Below are 16,706 nucleotides of genomic sequence, written 5' to 3'. Positions count from 1 at the left end.
TTACATGGGGCTCCGAAAACCAGATCTCGTAAAACGATTTCCCAGTACCGCTTCTGGGTGGTTACGTACACACTTCAAAATTCTGGTAATCTGCTTCTAGTTGATGGTTTTCCATTTCTGCAATCGATTTTCTTATCCATGTAAACTCAACCGTTTTTGAAATGTGCTTGGGCTGTCAGGTCTCGTCTTGTTTTTAAAAATTTTCGGCTAATATGGACGGCGTGGCTTTTTGAATAGTAAAGGATGAGTATAAGTACGACATTAGACTGGAGCTGTTTGTACCTCGTCTAACTGAAGAGAAATAGTGATTGTGCTGACTAAATTAGAAACTGTAATAGCTGTTTTCCAGGCGCCACATTTAACTGGGCTAGTAATCTGCTGCAGACCGTAACTTGTAAATACGTCAGCGAGAAACGGTTTTGTAAATTTGTTTTTCATCTTTCGGAATATGAGTCGCATGTAAACGTAGTGAATGGTGGAAGTTGAATCGATCATGGCAACCGTACAAAGACGCGATTTGTTTGGAGCATCTTTGGTAGGATTATCTTTGTAACCGTCTGAAACGGCTAGAGCGGGTTTGTTTGAGTTGGTTTGCGTGAAACAATCCGACATTTCAGTATTGTGTGTTGTACTGCTCAATGTGAAACATGAAACCAGTGTAAGTACAAAAATTTCAATAGTTTGCGTTTCAGCTAATAATAAAGCGATTTACGAATTCTGCAATTATCCATTATTCTTTGTTTTATATTGACATTAAGTGACAGTGTTGGCGCTTGCCAGCTGTACTAGTACGGCTTGATTTTGTCATGTACTCTTGAGTGTAGCAATATAATGAAGTAACTAGTTGCATCCTAAAGACTGAGTACCGAATTTTACAGGGCTCACAAATTAATCATTTCTTTTCTTTCTTAAATTATAGGAGAAGCAGAACTCCGTTCAAGAAAACGCCTTCGAAACAACGGAGTTCAGGGCGGGATCCTGTGAAAGTGTACTGTCGTATACGGCCGATGCAAAATGATAACGATGTGTCTTGCATGGCTGTTATTTCGCCTAGTACTGTTCGTCTAGTTCCTCCTGAGTCTTCAGTTAACTATCGAAGTGGCACATACAAAGAACTGCAGTATACATTCAAGTTCGTTTTTGACGAAACAAGTACACAGAAATTTGTATTTGATACTGTTGCTCTACCCTTGGTTGAGAATCTCATCCAGGGGAAAAACGGGCTCCTCTTTACTTACGGTGTGACTGGAAGTGGGAAAACTTTTACTATGACCGGTGATATGACTAATGGTGGTATTATGCCGCGGTGCTTGGATGTGCTATTCAACAGCATTTCAGAATTTCAGGCCAAGAAATATTGTTTTAAACCAGATAAGATGAATGGTTTTGATGTCCAGACTGATGCTGACGCATTACTTGACAGGCAAAGTGAGATGCTACAAATGCTACAGTCGAAAACACCGAAGACTCCTAGAAGGTAAGCGGGCCTTGTGCTGTGATTGTATCCTGTTTAAAGCGTTTCCACTGCGTGTAATCATGAGCTTAAACAGGTATCCTCAGATTTTCGTTCTCTATAATAGAATTTAGTTACAAAAATCCCCTAATTGGTTTTTGTACTGGTTGATTGCGTAGTCACAAATCCCAACACTAGCACGACAAACTATATTAAAAGTTCGGCATTTTGGATAGATCTGCAGTCTTTAATGCCATGTGGCGTCGGTATATAAGGATGAAACCTTGGTTTTCTTATTCATTTGGAGTTTTGATGAACATCATTGATAAACATAGCACTTTCTTAATGGAAGCTTCGTTTGTGATATGATTTCAGATAGTACAAGGTGAGTGCTACCTCGTTAAAATTCTTTAGACAGTAGTGCTGCTGGTATCTTGTTGCATATGCATTAAGCCCCAGAATCTTTGGTATAGGTGTGTTATACCCTGACCTGAGTTATGGTGGATTAAAATTCCAGTATGTAGTGTAGACAGGTTGTCATAATTGTGGGGATTACGTGAACGGTTCCATAGTTAACCAATTAACAGCCAAACTGCCATGTTTCAGTCTAACATATATCTTCAGTTGTCTCTTTATTCATCCATTAACAATAAACATTGTATGGATGTCATCAATTACAATATATTTTCTGATATTTCATTTGTTTCAAAACTTTGATAATAAATACAAATATTTTACATTAGCATAAATAAATAGTATTACTTTTCCATATTCAGATATTTTTCAATGTTATAAAAACCGTGTGTTAGAGAAAATGGTTTAAGATCTACCCTGAATTTGTGAAATTCTTAAATTTTCTTTATTGTAGCAGGCAAGGCACTAAAGTATTTTGGAATGGTAGTTAACACTTTTTTGGTGGAGTGCTCCTTTGTGGGCGTCTTAGGAAAATCATCTCTGTTCCCTGTCTCTTGGTTATGAGCCTGATTAGTTCATGTTGGAAATTCCTGGTGAGTTTTTAGAAAGCAGACACATTCATAGATGTGTAATCTAGGAGGAGTCATTATTTTAAATTCTTCAAATATTTCCCTGCATGACACTCTGCAGGGAATCCCCTTCTAATAGCCCTTTTTTGAAGTTTGAAAGCATTTTTTTACAATACCTGTATTTCACCAGATCACACCATGTCTAAGCAAACTGTTTATATAAGCATAATAGGCACATAGCAATGATTAAGTGTTGCAACAGTCCTAAAGCATTCTTAGCACATAGCAGCATTTACTTGGTTTTTTACTCAAAACTGGTAGCTGCTTTTCCCATCTCAAGTGCTCATCCACCCACATGCGTAGGAATTTTGTGTATGGAGCTTGTGCAATAACATAGTTCTCTAACTCAGCTTTTACTCTTCCTCTAGCTTTACTTTTAGTATTACTGAAATTCATCAATACCATTTTATCTTCATTTATGATCAAAGCATTGTTGCTAAACCATTTTGCTGTGTCATTGTCCTAGAGACACTGCTATAGGTTATTCTCAGTGTATCCTTTTATGAAAATACTACTGTCATCAGTGAACATCATCATTTCTGCCACTGTCAGATTTTGAGAGATACTCTTTGCCTTCATGACATATTTGTACTTCGTTGTCTATCAGAGAGATAAACCTTTGAAGGCGAGTCCCCGGACCCCATAAGATTCTAGTTTCATAAGCAATAAGTCATGGCTGATTAGATCAAATGCTTTATATAAATCTAAGAATACTGTGCAGCTTAATTATTTCTTGCCCAAGGCATTTAGGACCATTTTCATGGATTGGAAGACTGCCGTTTCTGTGGATCTTGTATTATGTTAGAAATCAACTTGTCAGTGCAACTTAACATACGAAAAAAATTATCCAGATAGACAAATGTTGACATTGTTGTTGTTTGTTTGTATACATGTGATGACACACACACACACACACACACACACACACACACACACACACAAACCACCACCACTGTGAATTTATCAATACCATTTTTCAGCTTTGTCCCAGAAATAGCATGATGTCACGTATGTGCAAATAGGACGATAACATAACACCGACAATTATTCTCTTGTATATGGGTAGTTTTTTAAAATTTGAATTATGGTCACGGTGATCTCTAATGTAGTCAAAGGCCTATATAAGGTTAAAAGGCCACAGTTTGGTAGAGTTGGCAGAGTGGTTTACTTAATCCAAAGGAAGTATGTATATCGGTTTTTTGGTGTTTTTGGGATTGTGTAAGCACATTATTGGCATCTGCACAAGATTTTGCAAATATTTATTGATATGTATTTCTCTTACGCTGTTCATACAAGTAGGCTAGTGTTTACTATTGATAAACATTGGTGTCCATATGTGTTATTCATGAAAATTGATTTTTATTGAGATAAACATAAGACAGGAATGAAAATTAGTTGTTCCTCTTAATGCTAGCAATTTGAGTCTGTAACTGTTTCTTACATTCCGTAGTTTCTAAAACTATTTTTGAAAATGTCTATTTTTTCATGAGCAGATTGCCTGAGTCCTTTATTCCCTTCTGTACCTATGCGCACTTCAGAAAAGTGGAGCACAGACTTTTTATTTGCGAAAGTTAGAGTGGGCCCATTGCATTTTCTTTTTATTTTGTGTACGCTATATATAATATGCAACAAAATATTCATGGAGTGTTTCTTCATAGATTTCATTTGAACTGGAAGATGAAAACAGTGGACCTGGCCGCTATTGCTTGCCCGAAATGTGGTTGTTATGTGGTTTCACTCCTTGTGTTCCTAATGGTTTAAAGCCAACTAGCCCTACTGCCTTCAAATGGTAGGAGTCCCTGTACTAGTCTTTATTAGCACAATTACTTCAGGACTTGATGAACTGAATATTCTGCCTTCCGATCTCAGATGCTGTGCATTGGAAGGTACGGTGTGGTGCAGTTTTGTCACCTACACCACACAGCCTATATGAAGGGACTCTTTAGATACCCATTGTGTGTAGGTGTTTCCTAAAGTTCCCATGGCCTCTCATTAGTGCTACAGCGAGTTTGGTCTGTCTCCTGTTAAAGTCCAGGATTATAAAACTTCTCGCATGTGGCTTTGGTGTCATTGACTTACCATTATTTTGTTTTTGGATCCTAGTCAAACATTCTACATGATGCCTTGTGATTGATTTGTTGTTTCGATTTGACAGTGGTTAGGACAGGTTCCAGTCAAATAAATGGAACTGTCACTCATGTTCTTAACTTACCAGTTTGTATGTTGCCACTGATTCCTTAGTGATCTTTAATATTGTTGCAGGGGCTGACAGAGATTTCAGAATTGCTTGGTTGTGAACAAATATTGAAGTCCTATAGAAATTCTTATTCGTGCACACTCCGATAATGGATATTTCTGCCTGGAATACTGTGACCATCCTCCTTAGAAAGATGCACATCCTTGTGCCGTGGCCCCAGTACCTTATTTTTTGACCAGTCAGTAAACCAGACTATTTCTCCTGAATGGCTGCATGGTGTCGTTGTTCATTCTTACGCTGCTCCCTACTTCCACTCATTAAATTGAAAGGTTTATTGAAGTGGCTGGAAGTCATAATCAGTTGGCATTTTTCAACACATTCAGTATATTGCTGTGAGTTTACAGATATCCTACAGATGACCTGTTATTTCTAGTTTTTAGCCTAGCTTTGTCACTGCCACCACCTCAATTTTAACCCACTGGTGTAATGGGGTCATATCCAGCATGGTCTCCATCCCAGCTGTGGATGTGCTGCTAATTCTGCGTATTATTTATGTATTCATTCACAGGCTATTTTGTACAGTAGTATTAGACATGTCGGAAACATGCAGAAGTAATATATGGGTCAATCCAAATGAAGTGAAAACCGTATGGCAGTAATGGGAACAAGGCATTTCCACAAATTCCTTGGCATTGCAGAAAACTTAGTTCGATGCTACGTAACATCAGAAACCGAAATTTATGAGGATCATTGTGCCAGTAAAATTACATGTCTGTCTTTAAAGTTGAATGGCATAGTGGTATGTGTGTATGATGGACAGTGGTGGCTTGCAGAGATTAAAAGAATAAGTTTGGAAAACAATTATGTTTTTGTGTATTTTTACCACCCTTCTGGCTCAGGAACATCATTCAAGAAATCTACTAGTGACAAAGTTTGGATGCCAATGAAAAATATTTTAAGGAAACTTTCAGTGGTTATACTTAACACAGCAACTGGGAGGTCTTATTCTATATCACACAAGCTGACTGAAGAAGTAAGTGTTCTTATCATTCACCACCAGGTTTAGGAACTCGCATCTAAAAGGATGTTAATTGAAGATATTTATTTTAAGTATGTCAAAATAATATAAACGTTAATCTTAGTGATGTTTCCACTTTTTGTACATAATTCAGTATCTTACCTCAATCATATTTGTTTATATCCCGCCAATATTACACATGAATAGGTAACAGCCATAAGATTAATTGCAGAGTAATGTGAATTATTTCCTCCTTTTCAAGAATTCATATCTTTGTTCAGTCAGATATTGATGCTGAAATTTTTTCAGTAGGCCTGTGGTTGATATCATACAGGTGTACAAACTGTGCAAAATCATATTTTTATATTCAGTCCCACCTGAGATAACTAACCCCAAACTTTACAAAAAATGAAAATTTTCAAATTTCAAAAAATTCTTAAAAATTAAGGAAACAGTTGTAAGTGTTCTTCCTCTATATGAGGACAGTAGTGTATGATACCTAACTATAGGAAAAAAATACTCTCAAATTACTCCTTGTTTGTTATTTTTGGGCCTAAAAAGTGGTTTTTTTGAAAATTTGGGTTCCAAACTTTGGAGGTCATTTTTACTGGTTATTTTTGAATTTATGGTATTTTGTGTAATACAGTGTTGTAGAGTGCACTTTTCTAAAAACAATCATGTCAATTGCAATGTTGTAACATAACCCAGTGCAGAGATATTTAAATTTTCACTGATGTCTCCAGACTGAAAAATTGTCCTGCACCTACAAATAAAAATGGCCGCCATCCAGTAAAGGTGCAAGGTAAATTATTTTTTAAAAAAAAACTGTTTTGAACTTATCAAATATAGGGCAATCACATATAAAAAATTAAAATATTTAAAAATGTTCAAGCCACCATCATTGGACCACTTTTTATGGATTGACCCATGTACATAAAAATATTTGCAAAATAGGATTAGATTAGGTGGGGATAGGGTGGGAAATTGGCCACAGCCAAATCAAAGCAACCATTCCAGCATTCATCTTGACAACAGGGATAAATTATGGAAAGCCCAAGTCGGAATGGTTGGATGGTGAATAATCCCCAGTCCTCCTGAACGCTAGTCCGGTGCATTAAGACTGGAGCAGCCCCTCGCTTGGTACATGATTGGGAGGGGAATAAATAATAATCTACATTGTGAGAACCTGCACAAAAACTAAATAAACGAGAAAGAAATTCTGAAAATAAAAACAGTGCTAAAGTGAAAAAACTTTAACAAATTACATAACACTCAGAAAAGTACAAAATACACAGTAAGTCAAGTCAGTGATGTTGCTTTGATTTAAAACACGCCTCAAAAATTAACATGAGAATACATTATATAGCAGTGCTGAAAGGTATAAAGCAAGAGTGCACGAAAACCTGCTGACACTATAACTGTCACAGTTAGGTTAGCACCAGATGTGTTGCACCTCATTTGAAACAGAGGGAAAAGAAAACCAATTACAGAAACATGGAGGGCCTAACAATCCTATAAGCTAACTAATGATTTTTATTGTAGAAAGACTTTTCGGCAGGAAATGATTTTAACTCGGATCTAAAAGCCATTGCCATCTCCAACCTGTGTCTTGACAGTGCATTATGAAGAATAGCACCAACCTGGCTCACATGTCTTAGAGTGAGAGTTGTCCTGCATGTAGGGATCCACTGTTGCAAGTATAACTGTGGTAATTGGAATTGGCTAACGGGTCACCAAGTCTAGCTCTTGTTGTTAATTCATGTTTGCATACATACGAGGAGGAACAGTAAGTGGATACAACTTTTTAAATTTCATTTAAATGACTATTAATTTTTACCAAAGAAAATTATTCCATAAACTAAAATGGACTGTAATTAACCAAAATAACCCAGTCTGGACAATCTGGGAAGCATAGCTGGACCCAAGACTGTTAATTGCTAATGAAAAAAGTTAACTATTTGAGTAGTGTATTAATTTCAAGTCAATTAAAAAAAACATAAATGCACTCCAACTTCCATTAACTTCGAATCCATTATTCGTTAGATAGTATTTGTAACAAAAATGACACTGTGCTGCACGTGGAAATCGTGTTCTGATAAGTTCAGGTCGTGTAGGTGTGTGGCTACAGGCCAGGGTGCACGCAATTCACGGAACAGTAGAGTGCAAGTGATAATGTCTAGGTGTTGGCTGTTGAGAATGTATCAGAGCTGTTGATTAGAAGTAGTAAGAAAACAAATGGGAAAAGTTGTAGAACATGCTTTGAGGTATGAAGCTGCCAAAAGTTCTCAACAAGTAGATATACTCGAAGCGGCATTGGTGGAAGCAGCAACAATGAAGCCAGATTCTCATTAAAGGCTGTGGTATTTCTTGGGGAAAGTGTTTCAGTAAGTTCATTTATTAAATATAATACCCTTATATGCTAGAGTGCAGCAATCAAATGACATCTTTGTTGGCAAAAAGTTTTGGCTGCTAAATGAGCCTCGCTGTCAGATTAAAAGTTCTATAACATGTTGATTTTCATGAAGGGAAATATGCATCTTACATCAGGTACTATATGATTCTCCTCTGTTTTGATTCTCCCATGATTTGGCACTAATAACTGAATAATTATAAAACTACCATCATCTGGGACAAGATAAGCACCTTTTTTTTAACATTCTTGTTGAATGTTTCTTGTATATATCGTTTAATATTCACAGTGATTTTTATTTTTGTTCATTATTTCTATAGAAATGCCCATATGTACTGTGTGTGTTATATTTTTCATATATTAGTAGGAAAAGAGTTAAAAGGGGTGATGTTACCTCATGATGTGGGGTTACATTAACATTTCTCAGATTTTATTATTATTAGATCCGCATGAGGTACAATCCGTCACTTTTGATGGTTGGCCTTCCTTTGTGTCCAAATTTGTTCCATCCTTTCAGAATGAAGTCTCTTTCATCAGACTATGGTATTCTAGTCCGTTTTCTAATTTACCTCTGACCAACTTTCTAAGTAAATGTCTTTTGCCTGAACGATTTTCTAGCTGTAACATCTGCCTGAGCTATACCAGCTACTTTAAGATCCTCCTTAATCATAGCGATCTGTTTAATTGGCTCAATTTTGACCTTACTTCTGTTTTTGTAGAATTCTAAGATTTATTTTGGCAACCTAGTGGGTGTCATTCTTTTAATGTGCCCATAAAATTGAAGTCTTCGTTTTCTTGTGTTCTCAGCCTACAAGTTTCTCCAACCAGAAATTTTGGGATCTAATATTTTCCTGGTAATCTTTCTTTCTTTTGGATTTCTTCAGTATCCCTTTTTCTATTTAAATTAAAGTTTTTGCTCCTTAAAGACATTCAGGTTTGATTACAGTGCTGTGACGCCTGAGTATACTGAATTTAGAAGGTGATTTTTTATTATAAATATTGTGTTAATCTAGATGCAGTTATAATTTTTTGACAGCGATCTTAGTCTGTAGCTTTTTCCAGACCATTTTCTTGTATGGTTTTCCACAAGTATTTCAACTGAGAAAGCCTTTTTGTTTTTCCATATTTTGTGTTGAAAACTTTGGGGTTTGTTTGTTGCATGTCGTCATCCGGTTTTTGAGTCACATTTGTAGTCCTACTTTTTCTGCAACTTCTTAAAGAACTTAAATTTTTATTTGAGCTGTGATAATATCCCTAGTTAAAATTGCCAGATCATTTCCAAAGGCGAGGCAATCAACTCTCATATTACTTCTGCCTGACTTGATTGTTCTATATTTTGACTAGACTTTTGCTCTTGCTATTCGGTAATCATCTTTTCCAAAACTCAGTTAAACAGTAATGGGGAGAGTCTATCTTCCTGTCTAACACCAGTCCTTATATAAAATGATTCAGAAATTTCTCCCATGAATTTAACTTTAGAGCTAGTGTCCGTTAATGTTTCCTTAATCAGTGTTAGTTTTATTATCTATCTCTTGCTCCTTTAAAAATTTGGACAAAAGTTTTCACAGTCAACTGAAGCCGTAAGGCTTTATAAAATCTGCAAATGTACATACCCTATTGTTACAAGAAATTGGTTTCAAATTAAGAATTTGTTCCGAACAGGAACTGTCTGATCTAAAGCCTTCTTGATATTCAATGATTTCAGGTTCTAACTGTTCTTGGGCTTGACCAAGTAAATAATTTGAGAGAATTTTGTTTGCAACGGGGACAAGAGAAATTCCTTGGTAATTATTAACATCAGTTATATCCCCTTTTTTATTAAATGGTTGAATTAGAGCAGTTTTCCAGTCCTCGGGTAGTTTCTGAGTTTGCCAGGTATATGCTGTTAGTTGAGCGATCTCTTTTATAGTGTTAGGGCCAGCTGATGTTAGTAGTTCTGCGGTTATACAGTCTTCTCTGGATGCTTTATTGCTTTTAAGTGTCTTAATTTGTTTAATCATTTCAGTTTCATCAGGTTCTTAAGTGTTGTGGTTGCTGTTTTTAGTTTGCTGTGGTTGGAATTTATTCACTGGTTCTGGATGGTGTAATAGTTCTTCAAAAAATCAGCAAGTACCTTACAATTTTCCTGTTTGTTAAGAGCCAAACAGTCATTTATTTTAATTTTTGAAGCAAGGTTGGTAATAAGTTTTATTTCGAATGTTTTATAACAGTTTCTTATATTGCTCTTTTGGAAGTCTTTTTAAATTTCTAGAAGTTTGCATTTTCGTAGTTTCTTTTAGTCTGTTGGCTTAATTTAGATGTTTCTTTTCTTACAACTAGAAAGATGTGATACATATTTTGTTTTGTTACTATTCTAATTTTTGAATGCCTCATGCTTAGACTTAACTGCTGTTTTACAATTCACTTTCTTCCAAGATTGTTCTTATTTATTTTGAAGCAGAATTAAATTTTGTGCTCTTGTGACCTACTTTTCTTTTAGGCTTTGCCAATTGTTGGATTGTTTTTTGTCAAGTTTGCTTGTTAGAGTTGAGGTTATTTTAGCAGTGTCAAATTTTGGGACCACATTTTATGTTTTGAAGAGTTTTCGATGTTGAAGTATTACTTTTGTTTGCATTAAATAATGGTCAGAATCTGTATTGACCCCTTTCCTAACTTGGATGTTTGTTTTATTATAAACATGCACAACCACACCACCGAGCGAGGTGGTGCAGTGGTTAGTACTGGACTTATATTCAGGACGACGGGGGGTTTAAACTTGTGTCTGGCTCCTCTGATTTAGGTTTTTCGTGGTTTCCCTAAACTGCTTCGGGCAAATGCCGGGATGGTTAGTTTCAAAGGGCATGGCTGACTTCCTTCCCCATCCTTCCCTAATCCGATGGGACCAGTGACCTTGCTGTTTGGTCTCCCGCCCCAAATCAACCAACCTAAAACACACCACAAAAAACTTTTACTGATAAAAAACATTAAATCCTTCTACTAATATCCTGTCTGGAATTTTATACAGAATTCTGTGCTCATCAGAGTAGCTCTCGGGGAGGCAGCATGCCACTTATACAACAGAATGGGGCAGTGAATATTTCATCTTTGTTTGGAGCAAATGCAGTTTTCATTGAGTCAGTGGAGTGAAGCCCAGTTACTTAAACTATTTATTCCTTCGTTGCAAATTTTTGAGTAATACAAACACACTAAATAGTTTCTTCTTACCCCTTTACCACCACCCCCCAAATACTATCATCATAAGTCATTTGGGAAAAGATCTTGACACTTGCTCTTAGTGAGCAGCAGGATTAAAGTCACTTTCATCAGTTTCCAGAGTGACTGGCAATTTCATTACACGAAGCTTATCTGCTGATGAAGATTTGCCACAAGATTTGGAAATATTTTTCTTGGTCTTTGAGAGTTTATTAGCTGTGGATGACTTGGAACAACTTGGCTGAGGATAGTTTGTAACATTTGTATCGGCAGACAATTTGATCTTACTACGTAGTGTAGACATATTTTCATTTGATGACCTTCTGAGTGATTTTGGGCCAGTGTTCAATCCACGAACAAACCGTTTTACCAGAGATCACATAAATTTTCTTTGTTTTTGTATTTGGATGTTCACCTGGGAGTTTAGAGAGTACAGATTCTTATTAAAATTGAAAAGATCACTTCTTCCAGTATTTCCTTACCCACATCTAGGTACTGTCTTGCACCTAGATGTTTTGCAAGTTCTTGGCATTGCAGTTCAATTTTTTATTTCGTTATTGCTTTGCTTTATTTATATAAACTGGTGCTTTATTCTTTAACGTCACAGTCTAGTAAAGTTATAGCCTATTTTACCCATTCTTTACAGTTAAAACACAAATCTCAATATAAAGCTTATGCAATAAAGAGAATACTTGTAACAACAGACTGTCGGAGACTGAATATGAATTTAAATTCATTGATACCCGAGTCTTAATTTGCAAACAATGTTTATAAATTACACTTTCTTTTTACGCAGTATTTAGGCAAATACCATATGGATTAATGGAAATTCGGTTATAATACTTGGGGGTCAGTGTCACCCCTGAGGGAAAGAAGTTATGCGGTCAGTATTATTTATTACAGAAATGTGAATTTTTAATTGTTAAAATTGTTTGTACTCCTAAAAAGGTCAGACAACTTCATTAAACTGTGTGAATTTGAACATATAAGAACCTGATGATAAAATTAGCTATTTCTTCTGGGCCAGGAAAGTTCTCCCAATAAAATTTATGAGCAGATATGTAGGGCTTGCATCAAAAACTTTTTGAGCTGTACTATTTTTTAAATTTTATTTCAAAGTGTGTGAATGCGAACTAACAGTTTCCATTGCATTAAACTATAATTTTTAGTTTATGCAGAAAAGGAAAGTAAAGGGTGAAAATGGTCCTGGGCTCAATGATACTCCCAGTTGGTCAGAATCACCCTGTTTGACAGTAAATGATAAAACATTTTTTATCTCTCTTCCATGTCAGCCAGAAAATTTTTATTCAAGCAACAATAATAACACTACACTGACAACATTATCTTCACTATTACATGTTAGTGATTGACTTTAACTTCTGATAATTGTCCTATAAGATAACACATTAACATTTAATGAAGTCAACTTTTTAATAACTGATTAACAATTAATGAAGTTAACCTTTTAATTTACATTGCACGGATATGATGGGGAGCAAATTTTAGAAATAATTCTCAGATCAAACCATGCACAACTCAGTTTCTATGAGAGAATAATTACATGATATGTCTAGTTCGTCTTGGTCAACATAGATAAAAGTTTTGTCCATTGTACCCTTTCAGACTCGTTTCGTCCACTAATAGATGGAGATCTGCGTTTTGACAAATCTTCCCAAACTGTACATAGCTTGTTTTCTTCACTTTTAGGATCATTCTGTTTGCGTTGAACCATGAATGCAAGGACTTGAGGGCTTTATCAGTTGCTGTTGGCAGAGATCCCTTAACGTCAGTCACTTTACGCTGGTGTCATCTGCAGACAACATGATCTTGGCAGGAGTGTCTGATGTGTATATATCATTTATGTAAATAAGGAATCAGAGTGGGGAGGGGTCTAAACACACTACCTGAGGTACGCTCATTTTGACCTTGCTTGAATCAGAGACTGATCTGATTTTATGGCTAACATTAGCTAATGAGAGCTCCACGACCTGTAATCTATTTTGAAAATGTGATTGAACCCAAATGTTTTCTATTCCTTTTATCCCCATTGTAAGAGAAGTGTTGTGGATGCATTTATAATCATTTATGTATTTTTGCTAGTCATTTCTGCCATCTTGAGCATTTGTAAGAGTAATTTCCTGCTCTTCATTGCATCTTCCCTGTTTCATCTTTTGCAATATCCCACACAGATTTTGATTTGTTGCCCTACCTTCTTATTATGTTGTCATTTCTAAGAAGCTTAGTCTTTGTGGTTATCTGTTGATATACTTTTCTATAAAGCTTTACATGTTGAATAGACCGGGATTCTGTGCATTCTTTATTTTGAGAACTGAGCGTTTTTAAAGTCCCACAGGAAATTGTAATTCCTGATGTAATATAGGAACTATATGTAGCGAGCAGGCATTAAAGGGCTCTAGTCAAGTTTTTACAAAACCATGTTTCAAAACTGATAGTGATATTGAAAAGAGAACATCTTAAAGCATTGCTAGTACTTGATTGTGAAATTCTGACCAGGATTCATTACTTACACTACCAATACAACGAGCATAATTTTCTGTTGAGAAATCTGGACTGTCTTAGTGCCATGCTGAGCTACTTTGTTCCACCATACTGTAGCCCCGTAAAAGGGTTATTTGTTACATGCTATATGTTTTATGTTTAATTTGCCTTGCAGTTTTAGCTCTTAATACGAAAAAGTGTTAAAGGCATAATCCATACCACTTGAGGCAGGGGGGCTTACCTTCATAGTCTCGGATGTTATTGAATTTATCGTATGTTAAAATTCAGGAGTAAGTAAGAAACATGTACTTTTTTGTGCTTCTCCAAAAAAATTTCTGCCCCGAGATGCAGGTCTCCAAAGATAACAGTGCGAACACCATTTTTAACTTGTGAATTTCCCTGCCTCGAGGTGACTGGGTGTTTGTCCATCATCATTGACTTACAAGTCGCCGAAGTGGCATCAACTAAAGTGGACTTGGAATACGGCGGCCCAACTTCCCCGCATGGGTCCTCCCGGCCAACAATGCCGTACGATCATTTCATTTTTTTCTGTATTGTAGTTGTTCAGTGCTTATTTGCTTACTAAAGAGGCTTCTAAGAAATCTGAGACCATCCAGGGAGTTCTGTGTCTTCATGAGAAATTTGCCAGTTGACACAGTTGCAATGTGTATTGTGAAAAGGACTGCTTGAAATGTCTTATGTCTGGGGCCACAGGAGAGTGAAGTATGCTGACTGTTAGCAAATCCATGAGAGTGATATACAAGACAAAAAACAGACTTTGTTCAGGTTGGGAATAAGTGTTCTCATCTGAAGACTCTGTTTCAAGGTGTAGATGTTTCCAGTGACAACTTCTGTGTGTTTTAAATGTGTTGACAGAATAATAATGATAGTATCTGAACAACGTGAAGCCTCCCTTGGTGCGGATTTCATGTCAATAGAGGAAAAATTAAATACCCTGAATCAGTCAACTACAGAGGTAGGTGTTAGTCCTGTTAAGAAACCGTGGCCACTGAAGCTGAGTCATAAGCTCTATGCATCAAGAAAGTGCAGAGAAATTACTAAAGCTATGGATGAATACACTAATCAAATCTGACCATACTCTTCAAAGTAGAAATTCCATCTTCAGCAGAAAATAAACCAAAGGACTTTGCACCTCTTGCCAGGAATTTTTCACAAATATCAATTCAGCTGTTGAATATTGTGCATCCTACAGTGAAAAGGTGCAGGTTATAACTATTATTCCAGAGACATTTTCAAAGAAAACAATTTTGAACCACATTCTATCAGTATCAAAGTACATGGTAGAGAAATCAAGTAACGTGATGTCTGTAAAAGGAGACTTTGGAAGACATAGACCCTATTATAATCATCCTGTAGGAGCTACTAAAGTTCAAATAGTGCAATCCTTTTATGTGAAGTTCAAATGTTGCAATCATTTTATGTGGAAGATAAATGGAACTCTTCTCGCCAGCGTGCCAACTAAAAAGACACTGTAACTGTTGAAGGTTAAAAAGTTGCGAAAGTGAAGAGTTACACGACATACAGTATTAACGAAACTTTTGCAATTTATAAGAGCAACTATACAACTTCAGATATTGGAAGATCAAAATTTTGTGCACTACTACCTAAGTGGGTAGTTCCACACCCACCTAGAGATGTCTATTTATGTATTCTGCGCGAATTTTGAGCTTCGTGTGTTAACTTTGAAGAACTTATTGGAGCACGTGACATGACGCCTTGGTTGGGCGTGTGCAGTCATTAGTAGTCTGTGACATAAAGCGAGAGACTTATTTGTTTCAAGAATGTGGTGACTACCTTGGAAAGGGAGGACTATTTTTACAGATACTTGGCCTGGAAGACGTAGCAGATAACTCTGCAGTAATTACATATGCCATGTGGGAGGAAAATAAATTAAGAAAACTGTTGCCTTTGACAGTTTCATTGATGAACTTGGGAAATGGTCAGTTTAAGCAGTAACACACCAGCAGCTGAAGAAATTGCAACAACACATTGCAGAAGTAAAATGGTGTGTACAGGCTGAACTATGTCAGTGCTTCACTGTGATTTTGCTGAGAACTGGTCTGTAATTCTCCCACAAGAAGTATAAGGGTATTACTGGAGTAATGACCAGGTTTCAATTTTTACAGAAGTGACATGTTTTCAAAAGAAGATTATAAGTGTTGCAGTTATAAGTAATGACACAGGACATGACTCAGCACATGCTTTGCTAGCAATGCACAAAATTCTTCAGCTGCTAACAAGGGCAAAGGTGATCATCATTATTTCTGATGGTGCTACTAGTTATTTTAAAAATAGTTACCAGCTGTTTGAATTTAGTCACTTGTGCCAACTGACTGGGTATACAGGGCTAGTGATGACAGGAAGGGGTCCTGTGATGGTGAAAGAGGCCTGCTGAAGCACCATGCTGCAAAACATAATCCTTCCAGACCAAATACAGCTGCAGTTCAGAATGCTGAGGATTTTATAAGTCGTGAAATCTTGCACATCCACAGCCCTCGTTCTTTTGTCCAAAGAGGAAATTGAAGAATTCCATGAGCAGAAAAAAGAATGGTCCAAACAAACTACTCCTGTGAAAGGAATTCAGAAGACACATTTTTTGACTCAGTGATGAGAGAATTCATATTGCACGCACTTTAAAGGGCAAGAAAGAAGAAATTTTGCTCATTTGGCCAACACCTCGGAAACAGCAGGATAGTATTCAGATTCACAACCTGAGAAGGGGGTTTGTTTGTGGTGTGTGTGTGTGTGTGTGTGTGTGTGTGTGTGTGTGTGTGTGTGTGTGTGTGTGTGTGTGTGTGTGTGTATGACTCTGGTGGATTGCAGAGGTTATAGACACCAGTTAGGAGTTAAACGAAATTGTAGTGAACTTCATG

The 16,706-nt window shown here is 36.5% G+C and overlaps 1 protein-coding gene across 1 annotated transcript in view; it reads left to right on the top strand.

Moving 5' to 3' along the window:
* The first annotated feature begins 556 nt into the window (after positions 1-556).
* The window catches only part of LOC126468348 (kinesin-like protein KIF23), a 156,606-nt gene continuing 140,456 nt past the window's right edge, over positions 557-16,706 (top strand). Inside the window, exons 1-2 of the mRNA XM_050096543.1 lie at positions 557-658; positions 920-1,477. Of these exons, the coding sequence (XP_049952500.1) occupies positions 648-658; positions 920-1,477 (569 nt within the window). The 5' untranslated portion in view covers positions 557-647. The remainder of the gene's footprint in view (positions 659-919; positions 1,478-16,706) is intronic.

The sequence above is a fragment of the Schistocerca serialis genome, chromosome 1 (genome assembly GCF_023864345.2).
Source record: "Schistocerca serialis cubense isolate TAMUIC-IGC-003099 chromosome 1, iqSchSeri2.2, whole genome shotgun sequence".
NCBI lineage: Eukaryota > Metazoa > Arthropoda > Insecta > Orthoptera > Acrididae > Schistocerca > Schistocerca serialis.
Note: the sequence above shows the minus strand (reverse complement) of the source record. Positions and strands in the feature narration are given on the sequence as shown.